General features: G+C 44.3%; 1 protein-coding gene across 5 annotated transcripts in view; it reads left to right on the top strand.

Annotated features, from left to right (window-relative positions):
* The window catches only part of LOC139561854 (neuroligin-2-like), a 290,221-nt gene that overhangs the window by 186,792 nt on the left and 77,421 nt on the right, over positions 1–26,008 (top strand). For all 5 annotated transcript variants that reach the window (XM_071379172.1, XM_071379171.1, XM_071379174.1 and 2 more), the window contains one exon: positions 6,212–6,361. In XM_071379172.1, the coding sequence (XP_071235273.1) occupies positions 6,212–6,361 (150 nt within the window). The remainder of the gene's footprint in view (positions 1–6,211; positions 6,362–26,008) is intronic.

Consider the following 26,008-nt stretch of genomic DNA (forward strand, 5'->3'; position numbering starts at 1 on the left):
CTCTCAAACACACACAAACACACATACTCTCTCTCGCTCAAACACACACCACACATACATTCTCTCTCTCTCTCAAACACACACACACACACACATTCTCACTCTTTCTCAAACACACACCACACACACATACTCACTCTCTCAAACACATACCACACATACCACACACACATACTCACTCTCTCAAACACACCACACACACATACTAACTCTCAAACACACATTCTCACTCTCTCTTAAACAAACATACTCTCTCTCTCAAACACACACACACCACACACACATACTCTCTCTCTCTCTCAAACACACACCACACACACATACTACCTCTCTCAAACACACACAAACACACATACTCACTCTCTCAAACACACACAAACACACACACACACACACACACATACTCACTCTCTCTTAAACACACACACACACACACATACACTCTCTGTCAAACACACGCACACACACATAATCACTCTCTCTCAAACACACACACACACATACTCACTCTCTCTCAAACACACACACACACACACACACACACACACACACACACACACACACACACACACACACACACACACACACACACACACACACACACACACACACACACACACACACATACTCACTCTCAATCACACACACACACACACACAAGCATACTCACTCTCTCTCAAACACACACACACACACACACACACACACACACACACACACACACACACACACACACACACACACACACACACACACACACACACACACACACACACACACACACACACACACACACACACACACACACACACACACACTCACTCTTTCTCAAACACACACCACACACACATACTCACTCTCTCAAACACACACAAACACACATACTCACTCTCTCTCAAACACACACAAACACACCTACTCGCTCTCTCTCAAACACACACAAACCCAAATACTCTCTCTCAAACACACACACACACACACACACACATACACATACTCTCTTTCTCTCAAACACACACACACACATACTCACTCTTTCTCAAACACACACCACACACGCATACTCACTCTCTCAAACACAAACTACACACACATACTCGCTCTCTCTCAAACACACACACACACACACACACACACATACTCACTCTTTCTCAAACACACACCACACACACATACTCACTCTCTCAAACACACACCACACACACATACTCACTCTTTCTCAAACACACACCACACACACATACACTCTCTCTCAAACACACACCTCACACACATACTCACTCTCTCAAACACACACATACACACACACACACACACACACACACACACATGCTCTCTCTCTCAAACACACACACACACACATACTCACTCTCTCTCAAACACACGCACACACATACTCTCTCTCTCAAACACACACACACACACACATACTCATTCTCTCTCAAACACACACACACACACTCTTTCTCAAACATACACAAACACACATTCTCAATCTCTCTCAAACACACACCACACACACATACTAACTCTTTCTCAAACACACACACACACACACTCACACACACAAACACACACACACACACATACACTCTCTCTCAAACACAGACACACACACACATACTCACTCTCTCTCAAACACACACACAAACATACTCATTCTCTCTCAAACACACACACACACACTCTCTCTCTCTCTCTCTCTCTCTCTCTCTCTCTCTCTCTTTCTCACTCAAATACACACACACTCTTTCTCGCTCAAACACACACACTCTCCTTCTCGCTCAAACACACACACACACAAACACCCGTTGGGGGAGTTGAGTAGTTAGCTATTTGGTTAACTGTTTAACTATCTGGACAATCTGCATTGACCGTTTTTGCACCAAATGTTTTTGACTCATCACATACAGGACACTGCTGCTACTGTTTATTATCTGTCACTTATTCCTAGTTATACTGTATGTACTTACCTAGTACCCCTGCACATTGACTCAGTACTGGTACCCCGGGAATGTAGCCAAGTTATCGTTAGTCATTGTGTATTTATTATTATGTGTTTTACTTTTCTATTATTTCTCTATTTTCTTTCTCTTTGCATTGTTGGGAAAGTGCCGTGAGTAAGCATTGCACTGTTAGTCTACAACTGTTGTTTATGAAGCATGATGGATAACATTTCATTTGATTTTGGAGTGGGCAGCGTGAGCGTTAGCGTGATGCGTCGTCGTGGCTAAACGTTGAACAGAAGTGTGAGGCTATTTGTCCCTTAGTTTGTGTTCTGCAGGAGATGATCAGCCAGACACATTGGAGCCTTTAGGGTAACGCACATCAACAGCTTCTCACTTGCTATCTCTCTCTCTTTCTGTTTCTTCCCTCTCTTTCTGTCTTTTCTTTCTCTGTTTTCCACTCTCTCATTCTAATACTCCGGTACAGTAGTTTACTTTGTCTGCGTATGTGTATCTGTCTGTCTGTCTGTCTTTCCGGACCTGCTATTTTCAACTCTTGATGATCGGCTATGAAAAGCCAACTGAAAATTATTCATGATTATTATTTGACCATGCTTGTCACTTATGAACATTTTGAACATCTTGGCATAGTTCTGTTATAATCTCCACCCAGCACAGCCAGAAGAGGACTGGCCACCCCTCATAGCCTGGTTCCTCTCTAGGTTTCTTCCTAGGTTTTGGCCTTTCTAGGGAGTTTTTCCTAGCCACCGTGCTTCTACACCTGCATTGCTTGCTGTTTGGGGTTTTAGGCTGGGTGTCTGTACAGCACTTCGAGATATTAGCTGATGTACGAAGGGCTATATAAAATAAACTTGATTTGATTTGATTTGTCTGTCTGTCTGTCTGTCTGTCTGTTTGTCTGTGTCTGTCTGTCTGTCTGTCTGTCTGTCTGTCTGTCTGTCTGAATTAGGACGTGCAGGTGGTCATTGGTGGGTAATACAATGAGTTTCAGGTGGAGACATGGCAAAGGGGGTGTCAAGGGGTTAGAGGTGGAGAGGTGTCAAGTGGTTAGAGATGGTTTCAGGAGGAGAAATGGAGGGGTGTCAAGGGGTTAGAGATTCGTGACTGCAATATGTCTCCATGGCAACAGTCAATGAGAGCTAGTCCATGTGATGGAATGGCTGCTGATCAAGAGAAGGAGTGAGGGAGGGAGAGAGAGAAAGTGAGAAGGAAAAGAAAGGAGGAATCAAGTTGAAGCAGTTGCCATGGTGACACCATTGCAGCTGTCTGTGTATTGGTCTGTGTGTGTGTGTCAGCTGCTGTTTTGTGTTTTGTGTAACATATTTGCTATAGAACCAGACTTGGCAACCATTTTTTTTATTTAACTAGGCAAGTCCGTTAAGAACAAATTCTTATTTACAATGACGGCCTACCAGGGAACAGTGGGTTAACTGCCTTGTTCAGAACAACAGATTTTTATCTTGTCAGTTCGGGGATTCAATCTAGCAACCTTTCGGTTACTGGCCCAACGCTCTAACCACTAGGCTACCTGCCGCCGCAACCAGTAACAGGATCTCTCTGCCTGTCTCTCTCTGTCTCTGTCTCTCTCTGTCTTTCTCTCTCTCTCTGTCTTTCTCTCTGTCTTTCTCTCTGAACATCTCTCTCTGTCTTTCTCTGTCTCTGTCTGTCTCTCTCTGTCTCCGTCTCTCTCTCTGGCTTTCTCTCTCTCTCTGTCTTTCTCTCTGGCATCTCTCTCTCTCTGTCTTTCTCTCTGGCATCTCTCTCTCTGTCTTTCTCTCTGAACATCTCTCTCTGTCTTTCTCTGTCTCTGCCTCTCTCTCTCTGTCTCTGTCTCTCTCTCTGTCTTTCTCTCTGTCTCTGTCTTTCTCTGTCTTTCTCTCTCTCTCTGTCTTTCTCTCTGACATCTCTCTCTGTCTTTCTCTCTGACATCTGTCTTTCTCTGTCTCTGTCTGTCTCTCTCTCGCTCTGTCTCTCTCTCGAAGAGATACTAGAGTGGTTATTTAGGTTGCTGTTCTTCTCCGCTGCTCCCTCATATGAATTATCCCCCAGCCCAGGCGCTTGGTAGACACACACACACGTTTGTTTCAGCCCATTCTCTTGCCAAATACGCCAAGAGGTGCCGATTCTCCTGGTACCGGATTACGTTTGGACTGGACAAAATGTGAAAGCAATACCGTCCACTAGGGGCAACATGAGCGCCTATTACCTTCCAGTAGGCTGGCGGCTTGCTAGGGCATTGTGAACGGGAATGGTGGATGGGCGTTTAAGCAGCACTCTGCAGCTCCGAAGGTTCCGTGTTCAATCCCAGTGCTAGACATTAGTTTTCCCTAACCTTATTCTTAACCCCTAACTCTAAAACTGAACCTACTCCTAACCGTAAACCTAACCCCAAAGCCTAATTTTAACCCTAAACCTAAGCCTAAAATAGCCTTTTTCCCTGTGGGGACCGGCGACATGTCCTCACTTGTCCGATTGTCCTTGTTTTACTATCCTTGTGAGGACTTCTAGTACCCACAAGGATAGTCAAACCACACACAGACAGACAGACACAGACACTGGGACTAGAGTCCTGCATCGGGTCGGATATCCGCAGTTCACCACGGTTGGCCTGGAAAAAAAAGTCAGCTGGCGGGGGTAATGAAAAAATGATTTCAACCCGCGGGTCGTCTTGCGGATCAGAACAATTTCGGTTCGGAAATGTTTTAAATCAAGAGAATATATTTTTTTGCGTTTTGCATTTGTCATTTGTGCTCCCTCTCCGGCCTCTAGGTCACCAGGCTGCTCGTTATGGCGCACACCTGTCACCATCGTTACGCGCACCAGCTCCTCATCAGACTCACCTGGACTCCATCACCTCCCTGATTACCTTCACTATATATGTCACTGCCTTTGGTTCCTTCCTCAGGCGTTAGTGTTTCTGTTTCATGTCTGTTCGTCGTTTCTTTTTTTGTATTAAGTTACGTTTATTTAGTAAAACACTCACTCCCTGAACTTGCTCCCTGACTCTCAGCGCACATCGTTACAGAATAACACCTCACCTAAGGGAAGCATCAGGGAGTGTTATTTATTTTTATATATTTTGGGGGGGGGGGGGGGGGGATTCGGTGGGAATGACGTCGGGCTACAGGCTCCCCTGCCTCAGCCAGCTCGTCGGGCTTTCATGCATTCGCCGGATAACCAGGTTCCCCTGCCTCAGCCGGTCTGTCAGGTTCCCGCGCCCCAGTCAGCGACCGCTCCTGATCCCCAGGATCGTCTCTTTGGTTAGCGTCCTGCGGCTGGAGCTGAACGCGCCGGGGAGGGGGGTACGATCAAGTATGCTCTCTCTCCGGTGCTCTAGGTCGCCATGCTCCCGCGTCTCAGCCGGACTGACAGGTTTCCCGCGCCTCAGCAGAGGTGACCGGTCCGCTCCTGATCCCCGGGATCGTCACTCTGGTCGGCGTCCTGCGGCGGGAGCCGCCTGTCGGGGAGGGGGTACTGTCAAGTGTGCTCCCTCTCCGGCCTCTCGGTCACCAGGCTGCTCGTTATGGCGCACACCTGTCACCATCGTTACACGCACCAGCGCGTCATCAGACTCACCTGGACTCCATCACCTCCCTGATTACCTTCACTATATACGTCACTCCCTTTGGTTCCTTCCCCAGGTGTTATTGTTTCTGTTTCAGTTTCATGTCTGTTCGTGGTTTCTTGTTTTGTATTACGTTACGTTTATTTATTAAAACACTCCCTCCCTGAACTTGCTTCCCGACTCTCAGCGCACACGTTACAGCATTGTGTTGCAAATTGAATTCTGTGAGCGGTGAGGCAGACAGGCTACCAGACACAGAGTGGATCAGGGAACTGTGCATTATTTGTGTGGTGCTGGAAGTTATATTTCACACCCCGCACACTACCACCACTTTATAAACAGTATCTGAAAGCCCGTATACACCCATGTCCCCATTAGACTCACAGATCTACTACACCACCAGGCATAATCCAATATATCCCATTGTCACACTGATATTATGATGTTGATTCTACAGGTATGGCCTAAAGTTGTTCTTTGTTCTTGATGGAGGAACATTCATTGACTTTCTTTTTCTACCTCTCTCACTCTTCTTCTCCTTTGTGTGTGTGTGTGTGTGTGTGTGTGTGTGTGTGTGTGTGTGTGTGTGTGTGTGTGTGTGTGTGTGTGTGTGTGTGTGTGTGTGTGTGTGTGTGTGTGTGTGTGTGTGTGTGTGTGTGTGTGTGTGGTGTGTCTGAAGACATCCGTGACCGCAGGAAGAAGCCGGTGATGCTGTTCATTCACGGCGGCTCCTACATGGAAGGAACCGGAAACATGTTTGACGCCAGCGTCCTCGCCGCCTACGGCAATGTCATCGTGGTCTCTATGAACTATCGTCTGGGCGTGCTCGGTAAAATCTGATTACTTCTGTATCTACACACACACTCACACGTGTACGCACACACACACACTGTTTCCCAGTTATCTGAAATAGACGATTTCCTCCATCTGGTGATGGGAAAAGATTTTGAAGGAGAAATGCAATACAGAGGAAATATCTCCCATCCTTTCAACTATCTGTTTTCTCCAAGGTTTCTACACAGAATTCCACTGTTGATTGCTCTTGTCTGCAGAGTTCCTCTGATGTAAGGCTTGGAATCGATTGATCTGGTCTGATGCAAGTGCTCTGTGCGTAGACAGAGTCAGAGTGTGCTCCCTGTAAATATATTTATTTTTACAAGACAGAAATATTGGAGCGAGGCATAGTCATGCAAATGAAAGTTGGCCCAGGCATCTTTATAGGGTCAGAAATATACTTCCCTATTTCTCTCTTTAACTGCACATCAACTCAGAGCAGAGCAGAGCAGAGCAACAGAACATATATCACTTATATTTCATCTTACAAAAGTAGAAGTAGATAAAAATCGAGTCGGTTTATTAAGGCCTATCACACTGTGATGCAACTGCATGCCAGGTCGCAGTTGTAAATGAGAACTTGTTCTCAACTGGCCTACCTAGTTAAATAAAGAAAATGCTGTACTTTATTAAGCCCTATCACACTGTGATGCATGCTGTACTTTATTAAGGCCTATCACACTGTGATGAAACTTTTGAAAGCAGCCCATAGGGTACTGTAATAGAGATATTCATTGAGTGTACAAAACATTAGGACATCTTTCCATGACATAGACTGACCAGGTGAAAGCTATGATCCCTTATTGATGTCACTTGTTGAAGGGGATTTGACAGGTGTCGATGACGGGGAGGAGACGGGTGTCGATGGCGGGGAGGAGATGGCGGGGAGGAGACGGGTGTCGATGACGGGGAGGAGACGGGTGTCGATGACGGGGAGGAGACGGGTGTCGATGAAGTGGAGGAGACGGGTGTCGATGAAGGGGAAGAGACGGGTGTAGATGACGGGGAGGAGTCAGGTGTCGATGACGGGGAGGAGTCAAGTGTCGATGACGGGGAGGAGTCAGGTGTCGATGACGGGGAGGAGTCGGGTGTCAATGACGGGGAGGAGTCGGGTGTCGATGACGGGGAGGAGTCAGGTGTCGATGACGGGGATGAGTCAGGTGTCGATGACGGGGAGGAGACGGGTGTCGATGAAGGGGAGGAGACGGGTGTAGATGAAGGGGAGGAGTCAGGTGTCGATGATGGGGAGGAGTCAGGTGTCGATGAAGGGGAGGAGACGGGTGTCGATGACGGGGAGGAGTCAGGTGTCGATGAAGGGGAGGAGACGGGTGTCGATGACGGGGAGGAGTCAGGTGTCGATGATGGGGAGGAGTCAGGTGTCGATGAAGTGGAGGAGACGGGTGTCGATGAAGTGGAGGAAACAGGTGTCGATGACGGGGAGGAGACAGGTGTCGATGAAGGGGAGGAGACAGGTTTTTAATGTACCAACAGCAGACACAATAATGCTTAGAAAAGCAGCTGAGAAATCTGAAAGCTGCCTGTATCATACACTACCTGTAACTGTCAGTTTTATAGAGACACACTAACACACACACACACAAAGTTGATGATTTGACCGTTTATTTGACACAATTTCACTTTATTTCATATATCCAATGCGATGAATGACATATTAATGTGAAATTAGTATATGTGTGTGTAAGTGCATGCGGATCTGTGTGTGTGTGTGTGTCCATCCTATATATTGTAGGAGGTTGTAAGGCTCTGTGTGTGTTCTCAGTTCAGACGCTGAACATGGTGATTTGGAATGGCCTGTATGTTAGTTATTAATACAGAAGTGCACAGGAGTGCAGTAACATTTACGTAACCTAAGGCGTGTGTGTTTGTTTGTGGGTGTGTTCATCCCTGTGTTATTCTCGCTTTCTCACACACACGCACGCACGCACGCACGCACGCACGCACGCACGCACGCACGCACGCACGCACGCACGCACACACACACACACACACACACACACACACACACACACACACACACACACACACACACAAACAAACACAGCCTGAGTGATCACTGCACCTAGGTTTGTCTCTGAAACAACATGTCTAGTGTCTGGTGATTTATCCCAGCTTCAGTTGAGCCCTACCCTGCAATACACCCACATAACATTAGCTATATACCCTGCAATACACCCACATAACATTAGCTGTATACCCTGCAATACACCCCTCATAACATTAGCTGTATACCCTGCAATACACCCACATAACATTAGCTGTATACCCTGCAATACACCCCTCATAACATTAGCTGTATACCCTGCAATACACTCCCCATAACATTAGCTGTATACCCTGCAATACACCCCACATAACATTAGCTGTATACCCTGCAATACACTCCCCATAACATTAGCTGTATACCCTGCAATACACCCCACATAACATTAGCTGTATACCCTGCAATACACCCCTCATAACATTAGCTGTATACCCTGCAATACACTCCCCATAACATTAGCTGTATACCCTGCAATACACCCACATAACATTAGCTGTATACCCTGCAATACACCCACATAACATTAGCTGTATACCCTGCAATACACCCACATAACATTAGCTGTATACCCTGCAATACACCCACATAACATTAGCTGTATACCCTGCAATACACCCACATAACATTAGCTGTATACCCTGCAATACACCCACATAACATTAGCTGTATACCCTGCAATACACCCCTCATAACATTAGCTGTATACCCTGCAATACACCCACATAACATTAGCTGTATACCCTGCAATACACCCCTCATAACATTAGCTGTATACCCTGCAATACACTCCCCATAACATTAGCTGTATACCCTGCAATACACCCCACATAACATTAGCTGTATACCCTGCAATACACCCCTCATAACATTAGCTGTATACCCTGCAATACACTCCCCATAACATTAGCTGTATACCCTGCAATACACCCACATAACATTAGCTGTATACCCTACAATACACCCACATAACATTAGCTGTATACCCTGCAATACACCCACATAACATTAGCTGTATACCCTGCAATACACCCACATAACATTAGCTGTATACCCTGCAATACACCCACATAACATTAGCTGTATACCCTGCAATACACCCACATAACATTAGCTGTATACCCTGCAATACACCCACATAACATTAGCTGTATACCCTGCAATACACCCACATAACATTAGCTGTATACCCTGCAATACACCCACATAACATTAGCTGTATACCCTGCAATACACCCACATAACATTAGCTGTATACCCTGCAATACACCCACATAACATTAGCTGTATACCCTGCAATACACTCCCCATAACATTAGCTGTATACCCTGCAATACACCCACATAACAATAGCTGTATACCCTGCAATACACCCACATAACATTAGCTGTATACCCTGCAATACACCCACATAACATTCGCTGTATACCCTGCAATACACTCCCCATAACATTAGCTGTATACCCTGCAATACACCCACATAACATTAGCTGTATACCCTGCAATACACCCCCATAACATTAGCTGTATACCCTGCAATACACTCCCCATAACATTAGCTGTATACCCTGCAATACACCCACATAACATTAGCTGTATACCCTGCAATACACCCACATAGCATTAGCTGTATACCCTGCAATACCACCCCATAACATTAGCTGTATACCCTGCAATACACCCCCCATAACATTAGCTGTATACCCTGCAATACACCCCCCATAACATTAGCTGTATACCCTGCAATACACTCCCCATAACATTAGCTGTATACCTTGCAATACACCCCCCATAACATTAGCTGTATACCCTGCAATACACTCCCCATAACATTAGCTGTATACCCTGCAATACACCCCCCATAACATTAGCTGTATACCCTGCAATACACTCCCCATAACATTAGCTGTATACCCTGCAATACACCCCCCATAACATTAGCTGTATACCCTGCAATACACCCCCCTATAACATTAGCTGTATACCCTGCAATACACCCCCAATAACATTAGCTGTATACCCTGCAATACACCCCTCATAACATTAGCTGTATACCCTGCAATACACCCCCCATAACATTAGCTGTATACCCTGCAATACACTCCCCATAACATTAGCTGTATACCCTGCAATACACCCCCCATAACATTAGCTGTACACCCTGCAATACACCTCCCATGACATTAGCTGTATACCCTGCAATACACCCCCCATAACATTAGCTGTATACCCTGCAATACACTCCCCATAACATTAACTGTATACCCTGCAATACACCCCCATAACATTAGCTGTATACCCTGCAATACACCCCCCATAACATTAGCTGTATACCCTGCAATACACCCCCCCCCCATAACATTAGCTGTATACCCTGCAATACACCCCCATAACATTCGCTGTATACCCTGCTATACACCCCTCATAACATTAGCTGTATACCATTAAATTCCCCCCTTAACATTATGTAAGGGAGTGCGTAACTGGCGGCAGGGAAGTCAGGCGCAGGAGAGCAAAACTGGGTAATCAACGGAGCAGTTTTATTCATAAAACCACCGGAAACCAGAACAACAAACAAATGGGTACAAAACCCGTCGCGCACCAGAGAAAACGTGCACATGCACTTACAATAAACAATTCCAGAGTCACGGCCGTTAAAAGAAGAGGACCAAGGGGCAGCGTGGTGACGCCGAACAAAACAACAAACACTACAAAAACAAATCGTGAAGCTAAAGGCTATTTGCCCGAAACAAAAGTCAACTTCCCACAAAGACAGGTGGAAAAAAGGGCTACCTAAGTATGGTTCTCAATCAGAGACAACGATAGACAGCTGCCTCTGATTGAGAACCACACCCGGCCAAACACAAAGAAATAGAAATAAAGAAACTAGAATTCCCACCCTAGTCACACCCTGGCCTAACCAAAATAGAGAATAAAAGCCTCTCTATGGCCATGGCGGGACATCCGCACAAAGACATGGGGAGAACAGAGGGTTAAATACACAACATGTAATGAGGGAATTGAGACCAGGTGTGTGGGAAGACAAGACAAAAATGAAAAGTGGATCGATGATGGCTAGAAGACCGGCGACGCCGACCGCCGCCTGAACAAGGAGAGGAACCGACTTCGGCGGAAGTCGTGACACATTAGCTGTATACCATTCAATTGCCCCCTATAACATTAGCTGTATACCATTCAATTCCCCCCATATCATGAGTTGAAAACCATTCAATTCCCCCCCATAACATTAGCTGTATACCATTCAATTCCCCCCATAACATTAGCTGTATACCATTCAATCCCCCCCCATAACATTAGGTACATTATTTAACATCTACGGTAGCCTTCATGGTTTTGAAACATCACCAGCTCCAGCGCTTATATTTCTCCCAGTCTCCACATCCATCTCTGACCAGGTGAGTTTAATCACACGTCGTCTATCCCCTCCTTCCCTCCTTCATCGCTCATCTCCCTGTACCAGTGTCTGTCTGTGTGATGTCATGTTTTATCCGGCTCGATCTCTGACTCTAGTCTCTGATTTAAAACACCTCTCAACCCCCCCTCTGTCTGTAGCATTGATTAAAACTACAGTATGTGTGTGTGTGTGTGTGTGTGTGTGTGTGTGTGTGTGTGTGTGTGTGTGTGTGTGTGTGTGTGTGTGTGTGTGTGTGTGTGTGTGTGTGTGTGTGTGTGTGTGTGTGTGTGTGTGTGTGTGTGTGTGTGGAGAGCGAGAACAAACCTCTCACCTCCATCACTCCGACTCTCTGATTGAAGCCATGACCCAGCAACTGGTCGCCAGGGACAATGGCGATTACCACGGTAATACCACGGTAATTACGCCACACTACTAAGCTACAGTAGCCTGGCACAGAAGAATGGCTCTTTGTAGCTTTTAGCTTCACATTAGCATTTTAGTGTTAAAGTGTTACACTGGCTTGGTCTGTGGCTATCGCAATATAGCTAGCGCTACTTTTCAATACACAAGCCACAGAATGGACACCCATGTAGAAGGCTCATACATACTGTTGAAGTGGGAAGTTTACATGCACTTAGGTTGTAGTCATTAAAACTCATTTATCAACCACTCCACAAATTCCTTGTTAACAAACTATAGTTTTGGCAAGTCGGTTAGGACATCTACTTTGTGCATGACACAAGTAATTTTTCCAACAATTGTTTACAGACAGATCATTTCACAGTATCACAATTCCAGTGGGTCAGAAGTTTACATACACTGAGTTGACTGTGCCTTTAAACAGCTTGGAAAATTCCAGAAAATAATGTCATGCCTTTAGAAGCATCTGATAGGCTAATTGACATAATTTGAGTCATCTGGAGGTGGACCTGTGGATGTATTTCAAGGCATACCTTCAAACTCAGTGCCTCTTTGCTTGACATCATGGGAAATCAAAAGAAATCAGCCAAGACCTCAGACGAAGAATTGTAGACCTCCACAAGTCTGGTTCATCCTTGGGAGCAATTTCAAAATGCCTGAAGGTACCACGTTCATCTGTACAGACAATAGTACGTAAGTATAAACACCATGGGACCACGCAGCCGTCATACCGCTTAGGAAGGAGACGCGTTCTGCGTTCTGAGGAATGTACTTTGGTGCGAGAAGTGCAAATCAATCCCAGAACAGCAGCAAAGGACCTTGTCAAGATGCTGGAGGAAACAGGTACAAATGTGACTATATCCACAGTGAAACGAGTCCTATATCATCATAACCTGAAAGGCCGCTCAGCAAGGAAGAAGCCACTGCTCCAAAACCACCATAAAAAAGCCAGACTACGGTTTGCAACTGCACATGGGGACAAAGATCGTACTTTTTGGAGAATGTCCTCTGGTCTGATGAAACAAAAATAGAACTGTTTGGCCATAATGACCATCGTTATGTTTGGAGGAAAAAGGGGTATGCTTGCAAGCCGAAGAACACCATCCCAACCGTGAAGCAGCATCATGTTCTGGGGGTGTTTTGCTGCAGGAGGGACTGGTGCACTTCACAAAATAGATGGCATCATGAGGAAAGAAAATTATGTGGAGATATTGAAGCAACATCAAGACATCAGTCAGGAAGTTAAAGCTTGGTCGCAAATGGGTCTTCTAAATGGACAATGACACCAAGCATACTGCCAAAGTTGTGGCAAAATTGCTTACGGACAACAAAGTCAAGGTATTGCTTACGGACAACAAAGCCCTGACCTCAATCCTAAAGAAATAATTGGGAGCAGAACTGAAAAAGCGTGTGCGAGCAAGGAGGCCTACAAACCTGACTCAGTTACATCAGCTCTGTCAGGAGGAATGGGCCAAAATTCACCAAACTTATTGTGGGAAGCTTGTGGAAGGCTACCCGAATTGTTTGACCCAAGTTAAATAATTTAAAGGCAATGCTACCAAATACTAATTGAGTGTATGTAAACTTCTGACCCACTGGGAATGTGATGAAAGAAATATAAGCTGAAATAAATCATTCTCTCTACTATACTGACATTTCACATTCTTAAAATAAAGTGGTGATCCTAACTGACCTAAGACAGGGAATTTTTACTAGGATTAAATGTCAGGAATTGTGAAAAACTGAGTTTAAATGTATTTGGCTAAGGTGTATGTAAACTTCCGACTTCAACTGTATATTAATAGCCCTTAGCTTTACAATAACTGGTTAGCGCTACACTGGCTGACTCTATACTATCGCTACATTCCAACACAAGCCACATAGGAATATGTTAACAGCTTTTAGCGTTACAGTAGCCTGTTAGCACTGTAGCACGCTAGCTGCCCTGCCTGGGTCTACCCTGAGGGAATTCTTCATAGCGCTGCTGTGTGACTAGCGCCTGTCGAGCTAGCGCGTGACCCTTGCTTCTGTGTTGCCTTAGTGACACATACGTACAGTACGTATGTCATTTCAACTGGAGCGAGATTTTTTTTATCCACTACCTATATGGGATCTAGGACTCCTCTGTGAGAAAGAAATGGATGTAGAGAGAAACCATCTATTTAGAGACAAACTTTGTAGAAGAGAAAAGGAGACAGGATGTTAAGCTAGTGTCATGTTTGCGTTTAGGAGTGTGCGTCTGTGTGTGTGTGTGTGTGTGTGTGTGTGTGTGTGTGTGTGTGTGTGCGTGTGTGGACAGAGAGAGAGGAGATGGATGGACAGAGGGGAAGAGAAGGCATTGAGAGATGAGAAAAGAGAGTGAAAGAGATGAGATGGAGGGGGTAGTGGGAGATAGGGAGAGAAGAGAGGGGGAAAGGAGAGACGAGAGAGGCTGCATTTGCCTGTGATGCTAAAAATAAATCCTGCAGAGCTGCTTTTTAAATCTGCAGTGAAGCACACATTCATTCTCAATTATACAATATGGGCCAGAACAGGGACACACGCACACAGAATACACTTACCATTACCCACAGACATTCTGTTCAAAGGTCTGGTGGTGGTATCCCATCCAGAATATCGGCGCAGACACACACACGCATGCACACACCGCAGCGTCAACTGAATTCGTATTCAGGACACTACCTAGTGAGAGAAAGGCTATCTCCATGCTGTAGTTGGGGGTCTCTCAGTGTGTGTGTGTGTGTGTGTGTGTGTGTGTGTGTGTGTGTGTGTGTGTGTGTGTGTGTGTGTGTGTGTGTGTGTGTGTGTGTGTGTGTGTGTGTGTGTGTGTGTGTGTGTGTGTGTGTGTGTGTGTGTGTGTGTGTGTGTGTGTGTGTGTGTGTGTCTGTGACAATGGGTTCTATGGACCAGACTGTTGTGAAATCTGTCCTGACAGGACTAGAGGAGATACTAAGACACCAGCAGAGAGAACTCCCAAAACCTTCCTCTACAGACACACACACACACACACACCTGTTCTTCTTCCTAACCCAGACCATCCGGGCCGTTTCCATGGCAACCCCGGGCAGACTTGATAAGCCAAAGTCCTATTGACTGGGCTGAGAGATGGAGCGAGGTAGATGAAAAGGAGAGAGAACAGAGTGTAACTGAGAACGAGGGATAGGTCTGGAAAAGGAGAGGAAGGAGGATGCAGAAAAGCCAAGAGAGATGACAGTAATAACTAGGCAGATTTGTTTTCTGGGAGAAGAGATTAGCACCTCCGCTGGCCTGAATGAGACACCAGCACATGAAGACACACACAGACACGGGCACACGCACGATTCCTTCCCTCCGCTCCCTTTTCTCCCGCCGGTGATGTCACGTCTGTCTTTCACCTCCATTGTTCACCTGACACTGTTTCACCTCTGAGTGTCCCCGTCCTCTTCCTTCCCTTTCCTCTCCTCTATTCCTCTCCTTTACCTGCTTTTTCTCCTCTCCCTTCACCTCTCTACTCCTCCCTTATCTCGATCCTATTCTCCTCCATCTCTTCTCCCCTCCACCCTCTTTAGACCCAGTCTGTTGTTCTGTTTCTCTCATCCTTTCATTCTTTCCACCCTCATTTTTCTCCTCACTGTCCCGCCATTACTCTGTCCCCGTTTCCCTCACTGTCCCTCAATTTCTCTGTCCCCGTTTCCCTCACTGTCCCTCCATTTCTCTGTCCCCGTCTCCCTCACTGTCCCTCCATTACTCTGTCCCCGTTTCCCTCACTGTCCCTCAATTTCTCTGTCCCCGTTTCCCTCACTGTCCCTCCATTTCTCTGTCCCCGTCTCCCTCACTGTCCCTCCATTACTCTGTCCCCGTTTCCCTCACTGTCCCTCCATTTCTCTGTCCCCGTCCCCCTCAAGGTCCCTCCATTTCTCTTCCCCGTCTCCCTCAAGGTCCCTCCATTTCTCTGTCCCCGTCTCCCTCACTGTCCCTCCATTTCTCTGTCCCTGCCTCCCTCACTGTCCCTCCAATTCTCTGTCCCTGTCTCCCTCACTGTCCCTCCAATTCTCTGTCCCTGTCTCCCTCACTGTCCAGTCTAAATTATGACCGATGAGTGAGATTATGTATCACTTCTCCAACACCTTGTCTTTCTAAGTGGAGCTACATGGTACATAATAGCAGGACATACATCACAACTAGAGACTGACACTGACTGAATCATCCCCTGGACTGTTAGATGGTGAGCTCTTTCTATGTCCCATTAACAAGTCAGACTGTACGCTAGTGTGTGTCTCTAATGGTGCCCTATTCCCTGTGAAGTGCACTGCTTTTGACCAGGGCCCATAGAGCTGCGGTCAAATGTAGTGCACTATATAGGGAATAGCGTGCCATTTGGGACACAACCCTACTGCAGCCTATGGCCTCTGGTTTGTGGCTGTGTAAATAGTAACCTCGATACTATTGAGCCAGTCGTGGACGACTTTTAATGTGACTTATCACCACAGATATACATTATGAGTAAACAGTTATTCATTTCCATGTGTTTACATTGTAAGCATAGCTAGTGTCACGGCTGCTACAGCTTCAATACAGGACTAGAAAATCCTGAGCATCTGATCATTCACCCCATCACCTCTCCTTCCTCACACTATTACCCTGCCTCCCCCTCTCTCCCGTGCCTCCCTCTCTCCTATCCTGGCTGTTTTCCCCTGGTTCTCCCCTGACTCTCTGTTGGAGATCCAGCTGTCTCTCTCCCTCTCTGGCCCCGATAAAGTGCAGCTCCACTGGGCCACAGTTGGGCTCAGCTCCCCCGCTCTCTCTCTCTCTCGCTCTCTCTCTCCCAGACCTCCAACCAGCCATCACCACTGCTATGACCCATCAGCCTCACTATGCTACCTAACACCTGGGGCTGGGAGGGGAGAGGAGAGAGAGTGTGTGTGTGTGTGTGTGTACGTATGTGTTTGCATGCGGCCAAATGTGTGCATTAGTCATGTCACACACACACACACACACACACACAGACATTAACAATTGGTAATAACACTCATTTGCATGTTGAGAGCTGAAGGACAAGGTCAAGTATGTGACCAATGGCTGCCGCGTGATTGGTTGGGGCTACTGTGATTGACAGGGAAAGACCCCTCCTTAACTCATGATAACCCTCCATATAATATACAGTAGAGAGAAGAGGACACCAGACATACACAGACCTACAGATCACAAGGCTGAAGACAGCCAGACAGCTAAGGACGGGGTGGAGGATGGAAAGTTACTCATGCGTTCCACACACAAGCTGTCCCTCATCCCTCTCCAGCCTAGTAACAGCTGTTAGGAGAGCTTCTAGGGCCAGGTCACACCTGCTCTTTCTCTCTCTCTCTCTCTCTCCTCTGCCCTAGCTATCTTTCTGTCTCCCTCTGCTCCAGCCTGCCCCTACTCCCTCTCCACAGGTACAGCATCTCCGTGGTTGGCCGTGACCAGAGGCATGCCCCCCTGCGCTCCACCACCTGCTCCTCCATACAGAGGACATACTATGGGTTTCTCAGATACACAGCTGTAGTTATACCCTTTACCCGGCCTCATACACACACACACACACACACACACATACACACACACACACACACACCTTTATGCAAATCACACCTAGGTGATTACACGGACAGAGCAGTGCTGTAATTAAACCAGGTTAAATTGTGGAGTTAAATCATGTACACAAACTAGTGTTGCACGGTAACACAAAACTCCGACACTCTTTTACACTACACTAAAAACACTAAAATCGGTTCGGTAATAGAATTTAGTTACTTTCAGTTCTATTAAATGTGTCTCACGTTTGGAAATCAACTAAATGGTTTGAAATGATTCTCATTTCAGTTTATCATAAGACATGAACGTAATGCATCAGTGACTCGTATTCCCTGCAACTATCTGAAGAGGAACCGGCAATGGAATGCCCCTGTCTGTGTGAGTGTATGGTGCTCGTATGTCTACCACTTTGTGTAGCCGTTAGCGATGCTATTGATAACTGTCTTCTGTTAGATGGAAATGCTTTCCCAAAAACCTTCTCAATTAAATGTTAACTATAAAGTAGCCGATGTCTACCTGACAGAATCATGATTAGTTCTGTAGTTGCCATGGCGCCCTAGTGGCAGCCTAAGCAGAGAGCTCAGGTAAATATGTACATATTTAATCATTTTTAAGTGTTCTTAATTTTGTTTTTATTTTATCAGCTGTTTTGTTTTTGATAACATTGAGTTGTATTGGGTATTTCTGGTGATTTTGACACACAGATTTGCAGATGGACTGGCAGGTCAACTCATTTTGGCTTGGCTAGCTAGCTAGCTGGCTAATTGTTTTTGTTCGAATGATGCATCTGGCAGGGATGCAAACTGGTGAGAGCCCAAAAAGGTGAGACTTTTTCCCCCACTGAAACATGCAAAAAATCCCTGCTAGGGGGAAGTACATGTTTTAACTAATTAAACAATAAGGAATACAAGCTACATGATCGGTCTCTGTATGTAAAATAAAAAGTGCTTAATGTTCTTAAATACACATTTTTAAATTGAACATTTATTTAACTAGGCAAGTCAGTTAAGAACACATTCCTATTTACAATGACGGCCTACCGGGGAACAGTGGGTTAACTGCCTTGTTCAGGGGCAGAACAACACATTTTTACCTTGTCAGCTTGGGGATTCGATCCAGCAAACTTTCAGTTACTAGCCCAACATTCTAACTACTAGGCTACTTGCGGCCCCCGATGTGAACCTGATTCACAGCTAAAAAATGTAAAGAAAGCAATCCAATGTTATTTGTTTCCTAGACTTTACTGCAAATGACACTTTTGAGAAAAAACAATACACTAATATTGCAGTTAACCATGACAACCTTTATAATAGAACACTTGTTACCATGACAGCCTTTATAATAGAACACTTGTTACCATGACAGCCTTTATAATAGAACACTTGTTACCATGACAGCCTTTATAATAGAACACTTGTTACCATGACAGCCTTTATAATAGAACACTTGTTACCATGACAGCCTTTATAATAGAACACTTGTTACCATGACAGCCTTTATAATAGAACACTTGTTACCATGACAGCCTTTATAATAGAACACTTGTTACCATGACAGCCTTTATAATAGAACACTTGTTACCATGACAGCCTTTATAATAGAACACTTGTTACCATGACAGCCTTTATAATAGAACACTTGTTACCATGACAGCCTTTATAATAGAACACGTGTTACCATGACAGCCTTTATAATAGAACACTTGTTACCATGACAGCCTTTATAATAGAACACTTGTTACATGACAGCCTTTATAATAGAACACTTGTTACCTTGAAAACCTTTATAATTGAACACTTGTTACCATGACAGCCTTTATAATAGAACACTTGTTACCATGACAGCCTTTATAATAGAACACTTGTTACCATGACAGCCTTTATAATAGAACACTTGTTACCATGACAGCCTTTATAATAGAACACTTGTTACCATGACAGCCTTTATAATAGAACACTTGTTACCATGACAGCCTTTATAATAGAACACTTGTTACCATGACAGCCTTTATAATAGAACAATTGTTACCATGACAGCCTTTATAATAGAACACTTGTTACCATGACAGCCTTTATAATAGAACGCTTGTTACCATGACAGCCTTTATAATAGAACACTTGTTACCATGACAGCCTTTATAATAGAACACTTGTTACCATGACAGCCTTTATAATAGAACACTTGTTACCATGACAGCCTTTATAATAGAACGCTTGTTACCATGACATCCTTTATAATAGAACACTTGTTACCATGACAGCCTTTATAATAGAACACGTGTTACCATGACAGCCTTTATAATAGAACACTTGTTACCATGACAGCCTTTATAATAGAACACTTGTTACCATGACAGCCTTTATAATAGAACGCTTGTTACCATGACAGCCTTTATAATAGAACACTTGTTACCATGACAGCCTTTATAATAGAACACTTGTTACCATGACAGCCTTTATAATAGAACACTTGTTACCATGACAGCCTTTATAATAGAACACTTGTTACCATGACAGCCTTTATAATAGAACACTTGTTATCCTTGACAGCCTTTATAATAGAACACTTGTTACCATGACAGCCTTTATAATAGAACACTTGTTACCATGACAGCCTTTATAATAGAACACTTGTTACCATGACAGCCTTTATAATAGAACGCTTGTTACCATGACAGCCTTTATAATAGAACACTTGTTACCTTGAAAACCTTTATAATTGAACACTTGTTACCATGACAGCCTTTATAATAGAACACTTGTTACCATGACAGCCTTTATAATAGAACACTTGTTACCATGACAGCCTTTATAATAGAACACTTGTTACCATGACAGCCTTTATAATAGAACACTTGTGACCACACACATCAAAATATTGCACTTAGGAAAAAAAACATGTTGAAGTAGAAATAGAATGAAACAAACAGACATTCTATTTTTGCTCTATTATAGTGGCCACTACAGTAGACATCGATCAAGTGCACAAGGCTACATCTGTGCAAAAATAACGTTCACTGAGTAAAAAAATTCAATAATCTCCCCTCACTCACTCACAAGTGTTACTGTCAAGTTCAACACAACAAAAGCAATATCTTTGGGCTACACTGCACATTATTACATTGTACACTTTCTGCCTGTGGACATCTGTTCTACAATGTTCCAGCAGAACATGATACCCTTTGTTGGCATAATTGATCTCTTTCAGGCAGACAGTACACCTGGCATCCCCCTTTTTATATCCACTGACTGAAAAAGTGAGAAAGAGGGAAAGTGTATGCTGTTCCTTTCACCTCTATAGTGGCATCCAGCTTAAGCCAGGCCCAGCTCCAACTACACTTGTTGAACAAACAACGCCTCATTTTCAACTAATTCTCTCATTCTGAAAATGAACCACATACTGTAGAGGGAAAACATTAGTTCAGACAGTAGTTAGTTCGTCAGCTAGTTAACATTTTACTCAGATTGCCAGGGTCCAGGAAGCAACTAACACATTATAACTGGAGGAACGGCAAGGAGTCGTATACCAGTTAATACTATAGAGAATTGGTTAGGTTACTAATGTTAGCTGTCTGATGTTGTAATGTTAGCTGTCTGACTTTATTAGCCAGCTAATTTTCACACCATAAACTCAATTATTTGATCAGTTAAGTTGGCTAATGTTGCTCAACATCCACCACACTTTCTCCGAGTTTCCAAATGCCAGTTGTTTTTTGGTTACAGCTCATGAAGTACGCTTCATCACCTTCTCACCCCTTGTCTCCGTGGTCAGGCTTCTCACCTAGTTTACCTCTTCGTTATCGTCAGAGGACGCGCTGCTGTACTGGCAAACTGCCTTTCCACTCTCCACTCTTTCCAGAGCGCTCGCTGATGCTGTAACTAGCACATTGGTTGTCTCTTCTCTCTTCAGTCGCGTGCTGCGTTCTGTTGTTATGTGAATGATTGGCTGAGCATTGGATACAGCCAGTATTGCTCCAAACGTGCATCACTCGTTCTCATACAGCCAGTAGTGATCCAAAGCCCCATCTCTTTCACCCAAACTTTTCTCATCGGATCTACACGAATCACGTAGGTTACCTATTTTGGATTCAAAACGTCAAATTTTGCCGAAAGATGACTAGTTTGCGTCCCTGATCTAGTTTACATCCTTGAATGTGTGCATTAACTTGTCCTTAATTTATCAAATTAAGGTAAACTCTGTGCAAAACCAGGTGTTTTTTAAGTTATCAAAACACCTTACAACACCCCTTAAACAGGTTTACAGGGTATTTAAGGGGTAAAATGCCACTGAAACCACATGTATTAAGATACGTTTTGCCTTAAAACCCTGTAAACCCTAATTAAGGGCTGTTGTATGGGGTTTTCAGGGGGTTCACCCCTTACAAATCATGCATATTTCACCTTCATTTCCCTTAATTTCTCAATTTAAACCATTAAAGAGAAAAATCAAGGATATTTTAAGATGCAAAATGGATATGTACATACACTTAAGTTTTCCAAGGAAGATGCTCTGAATTAAAATACATGGAATGACCCTGGAGAGACACAAAACTCAATTAAACTCACTTTAAATAATAAATAAAACACCAGATTCTAATAAAATAAAATACATAGTCTCAAATTGAATTAATCAGAATTGATTTACAGGGTGCTTCCCTGAAATGGGCTTAAATGCTTTTGGGGGGCTCTCTGACCTCACCCTCTCTCTCTCAGTTTTCTACTCTTTCTTCCTCTATCTCTACACGTTCTCTTCCTCTCTGTTCCCCCCTCCCTCTCCTCTCTTCCCTCTCCTCTCTACCCCTGTTATCTGCTCCACTCTATCTCTTCCCCTCAACCTCCTCTCTGTCCCTCCATCTCCTCTCTTCCCCTCTCTCTCCTCTCGTCCCCTCTCTTCCCCCCTCTCTCCTCTCTTCCCCTCTCTCTCTCCTCTTCCCCTTTCTCTCTCCTCTTCCCCCCTCTCTCTCCTCTTCCCCCTCTCTCCTCTCTTCCCCCCTCTCCCTCCTCTCTCTCCTCTTTTTTCCTCTCCCTCCTTCTCTCTTTCACTCCCTCTATCTCTTCCCCCCTCTCTCTCTCTCTCTCTCTCTCTCTCTCTCTTTCTCTCTCTCTCTCCTCTCTTTCCCTCTCCCTCCTCTCTTCCCTTTCCCCCTCCACTCTTCCCTCTCCCCCTCCTCTCTTCCCTATCCCCCTCCTCTCTTCCCTATCCCTCACTATCTCTTCACCTCTCTCTCTCCCCTCTCCCCCTCTCTCTCCTATTCCCCTCCCCTTCTCCTCTCTCCCCCTCTCTCTCTCCTCTTATTCCCCTCTCTCTCCACTCTTTTCCTTCTCCTCTCTTCCCCTCTCTTCCCCTCTCCTCCTTCTCTCTTTCACTCCCTCTCATCTTCTTTCAGGGTGCACACAAGTGCTTTTCCACCACAGATACTGGCCCTCCTGTAAATCAGACACAACACAGATACAGTGGTTGCGTTAAAATATGTAGTCTTGTTCACGTTGCTTTACAACTGTTATAATGAAATGGAATTATTTTAATAACAGAAAAAAAGTGCTGACTTGGTCTTGACATACGGCAGTAGGTAAAGGTCTGGGCACCAAATGTACATCGTTCCTCCTGAAGTCTTGGGTAACATTAATTAGCCTCAGCTTTGTGGAGATGTCTTTAGCTGTGTTTGAAAAAAAGGAAAATGAACTGGACGTTATTTCAACAGGTTACTAGAAGTAGACCCAGTGTTTCCTCCACACTTATTTGGTAGCGGCGGCCCGTCGCTGCTATATATGCGCGGCGACTGCAAAAAAATATTTTGGAGGCTACATCTTGAAATGTGATTTGCTCCATTCTTTTCAAGAGAAAGGCTCATATGTATTATTGAAACAAAGTTTCTCTGTTTTCAACTTCCAATAATGAATGAAATTGGACCTGTTGAAGTCAACAGGGTCCATGCACAGAAAAGCGCATTTATCGTTCATTGGCGGATTTGCGCCTCTCGCTACTCTCTTGAATGCATTGTTTTTTAAATGAAAACTGCCCCCACTGCTACAAAGAAATCCTGGAGGAAACAGAGAGTAGACTAGTAGTACATGGTTGTTCATCAAGCATATGAAACAAAATGTGAAAATGACCTGTTACCTTTAATGATCCTTTTTCAAGATTTTGCCAGTTTTGTTGAAAGTAACATACATTTCAAAACAATTTAAGCGGAATTCGATTAAAACACTAACACATTGTTTAACAAAGCAATAACTCTGTGTTACCATAAAGAGGGTATGGTATATCAGGAATAACCAATGACTCCTAACCAATCAGATTGAGAGGTCGGAACTACCCCTTGTATAATCTTCCATAACTACATTAATATTCTTACTCATGGTGACGCTCTGTGGCGGTCCTCTCCCTCCTTGCTGTCTTCTTAGAATTGCCATAAAACAAGAGACAGGAGACAAACTGAAAATATTAAAGGCAAATTGTCTTCTAAATTAGATGCATCTATTGAAATGATCAAATAAATACTGTGGCTGGTTGTATAATTTTCTTTTCTTTCTCCTTTATTGGACTTGATGCAGTCCTCTGCTGAGTTGTTACTCTGCAAATTGGTATACCAAGCAAACAGCTAAATTCAGTCTTTATTGTTGGGAAAGACCAGCAGGATATCGCCAGCATCCATTTCCAGCAGGTCGTCCCCTGTGACAGCCTGGCCTGGGAAATAATTAACAGTTAGCTCCATAGCTGACTACCCTATATACCAATACCAGAAAAATATGTTTTACATTGCCTTTTTCTCTTAACGTTTGCGGCCACTAGCAACTCCAGTTCTGACTAAAGTTAGTCAAACTCACCGTGAAGAGCATCAGCAATTTGAGGATGGTTCTCTGCCAACTGTCCCTCAATGCATCTGCTGTCAAACCTCTGTACTTCTCACAGGTCTTACTGTATAACATGGACCAGAAGACTTCAGGAGAAGCTAGCTAACTATAGTCTAACTTAACTAGTCTAGCTAGCTAAATGCTCTTTAGACTCAAAGGCAGATGTTAGCTTGCTAGCTGTTGCCTAGCTGGCTAGTTACGGTTAGGTTGTTGACTAGCTAGCTAGCGTTAGCTAGATCAACAGTTAGCTAGCTAGCTAGTTTGACACCATGACATTTGGCAGCTTTTTAAAATAGTTAGTTTACGTGACTTTTTAGTATTGATCTCCATGTCCATTTTTACTCCTTGTCTTACTTTCTAACAAATGGTGTAACGTAAACTCACTCCATTCCGTACAAATGTGCGCAACCGCAACATTCAAACGAGGCTACAAAGACAACTAATGGGACTGTAGCGACTGTGTTGACTTCAAAATCTGTGGTGTGAACTACGTTTCTGTTCATGTGTTGATCGCCATGGTAATGGCTCTATAGTATTGGAGAAAAGTTGAAAAAACTGACCCTCCGTTACATCGTGACGTGTCATGCCGTAACGTACAGCACGTATAAAGCAACAATTTCTGTCTTACAATCTCTCTCCACCAGGTGTAGCACTTCTCTCATTGTTTAAAAACAAGAAATGGACAGTGACGGGGGTAAGGGGGGATACCTAGTCATTTTTTGCGTCATCACTGCAAGCGATCATGATTCTCAAAGCCGCTGTTTACTTCTGAAGATCACTTTAGCACCGCCCTAAAAACCCGATTCAAATTCGACACAAACCTTCAAATAGGTATGTAATGACACATTATAGAAACTCTTTATAGTGTTTTATTTACATTTTAGAGGCGATAAGGTGATAAGTTTGACAGATCGAGTGACAAAAAGCAATTTTCCCACACAACATCTCTCCTTCTTACTATCACGCATTAGTTTCGCTTCCCCACCCGCCATTTAAAAAAAAGACCCGACCCGGCTCATTGCCTTCTTGATTCATGCAGAAACGGGCAGCGTGAGGGTCATGTAATTGATTCTGTTGGAAAGGGGAGAAATTGTGCTTTACAATGGCATTGACATTACAGTTGATCTGGAAGTATTACGTTTTTGGGGCGCTGAAATAAGGGCAATTGTACGGACCAAGGCGATGTACAAAAGAGAGTGAGTTTACGTTAAACTGTCACCACTAAATCCACATTCACAAGGAGATCTGTTCTCGTGCATGACGTCAATAGTTTAAAAAAGAAACTTGCGCTTGTGGTTTCCGCACAAAGTGCAGTCCCAACATTAGTCAAAAGGATGCAGTATT

Source organism: Salvelinus alpinus, chromosome 31, assembly GCF_045679555.1.
Source record: "Salvelinus alpinus chromosome 31, SLU_Salpinus.1, whole genome shotgun sequence".
Classification (NCBI taxonomy): domain Eukaryota; kingdom Metazoa; phylum Chordata; class Actinopteri; order Salmoniformes; family Salmonidae; genus Salvelinus; species Salvelinus alpinus.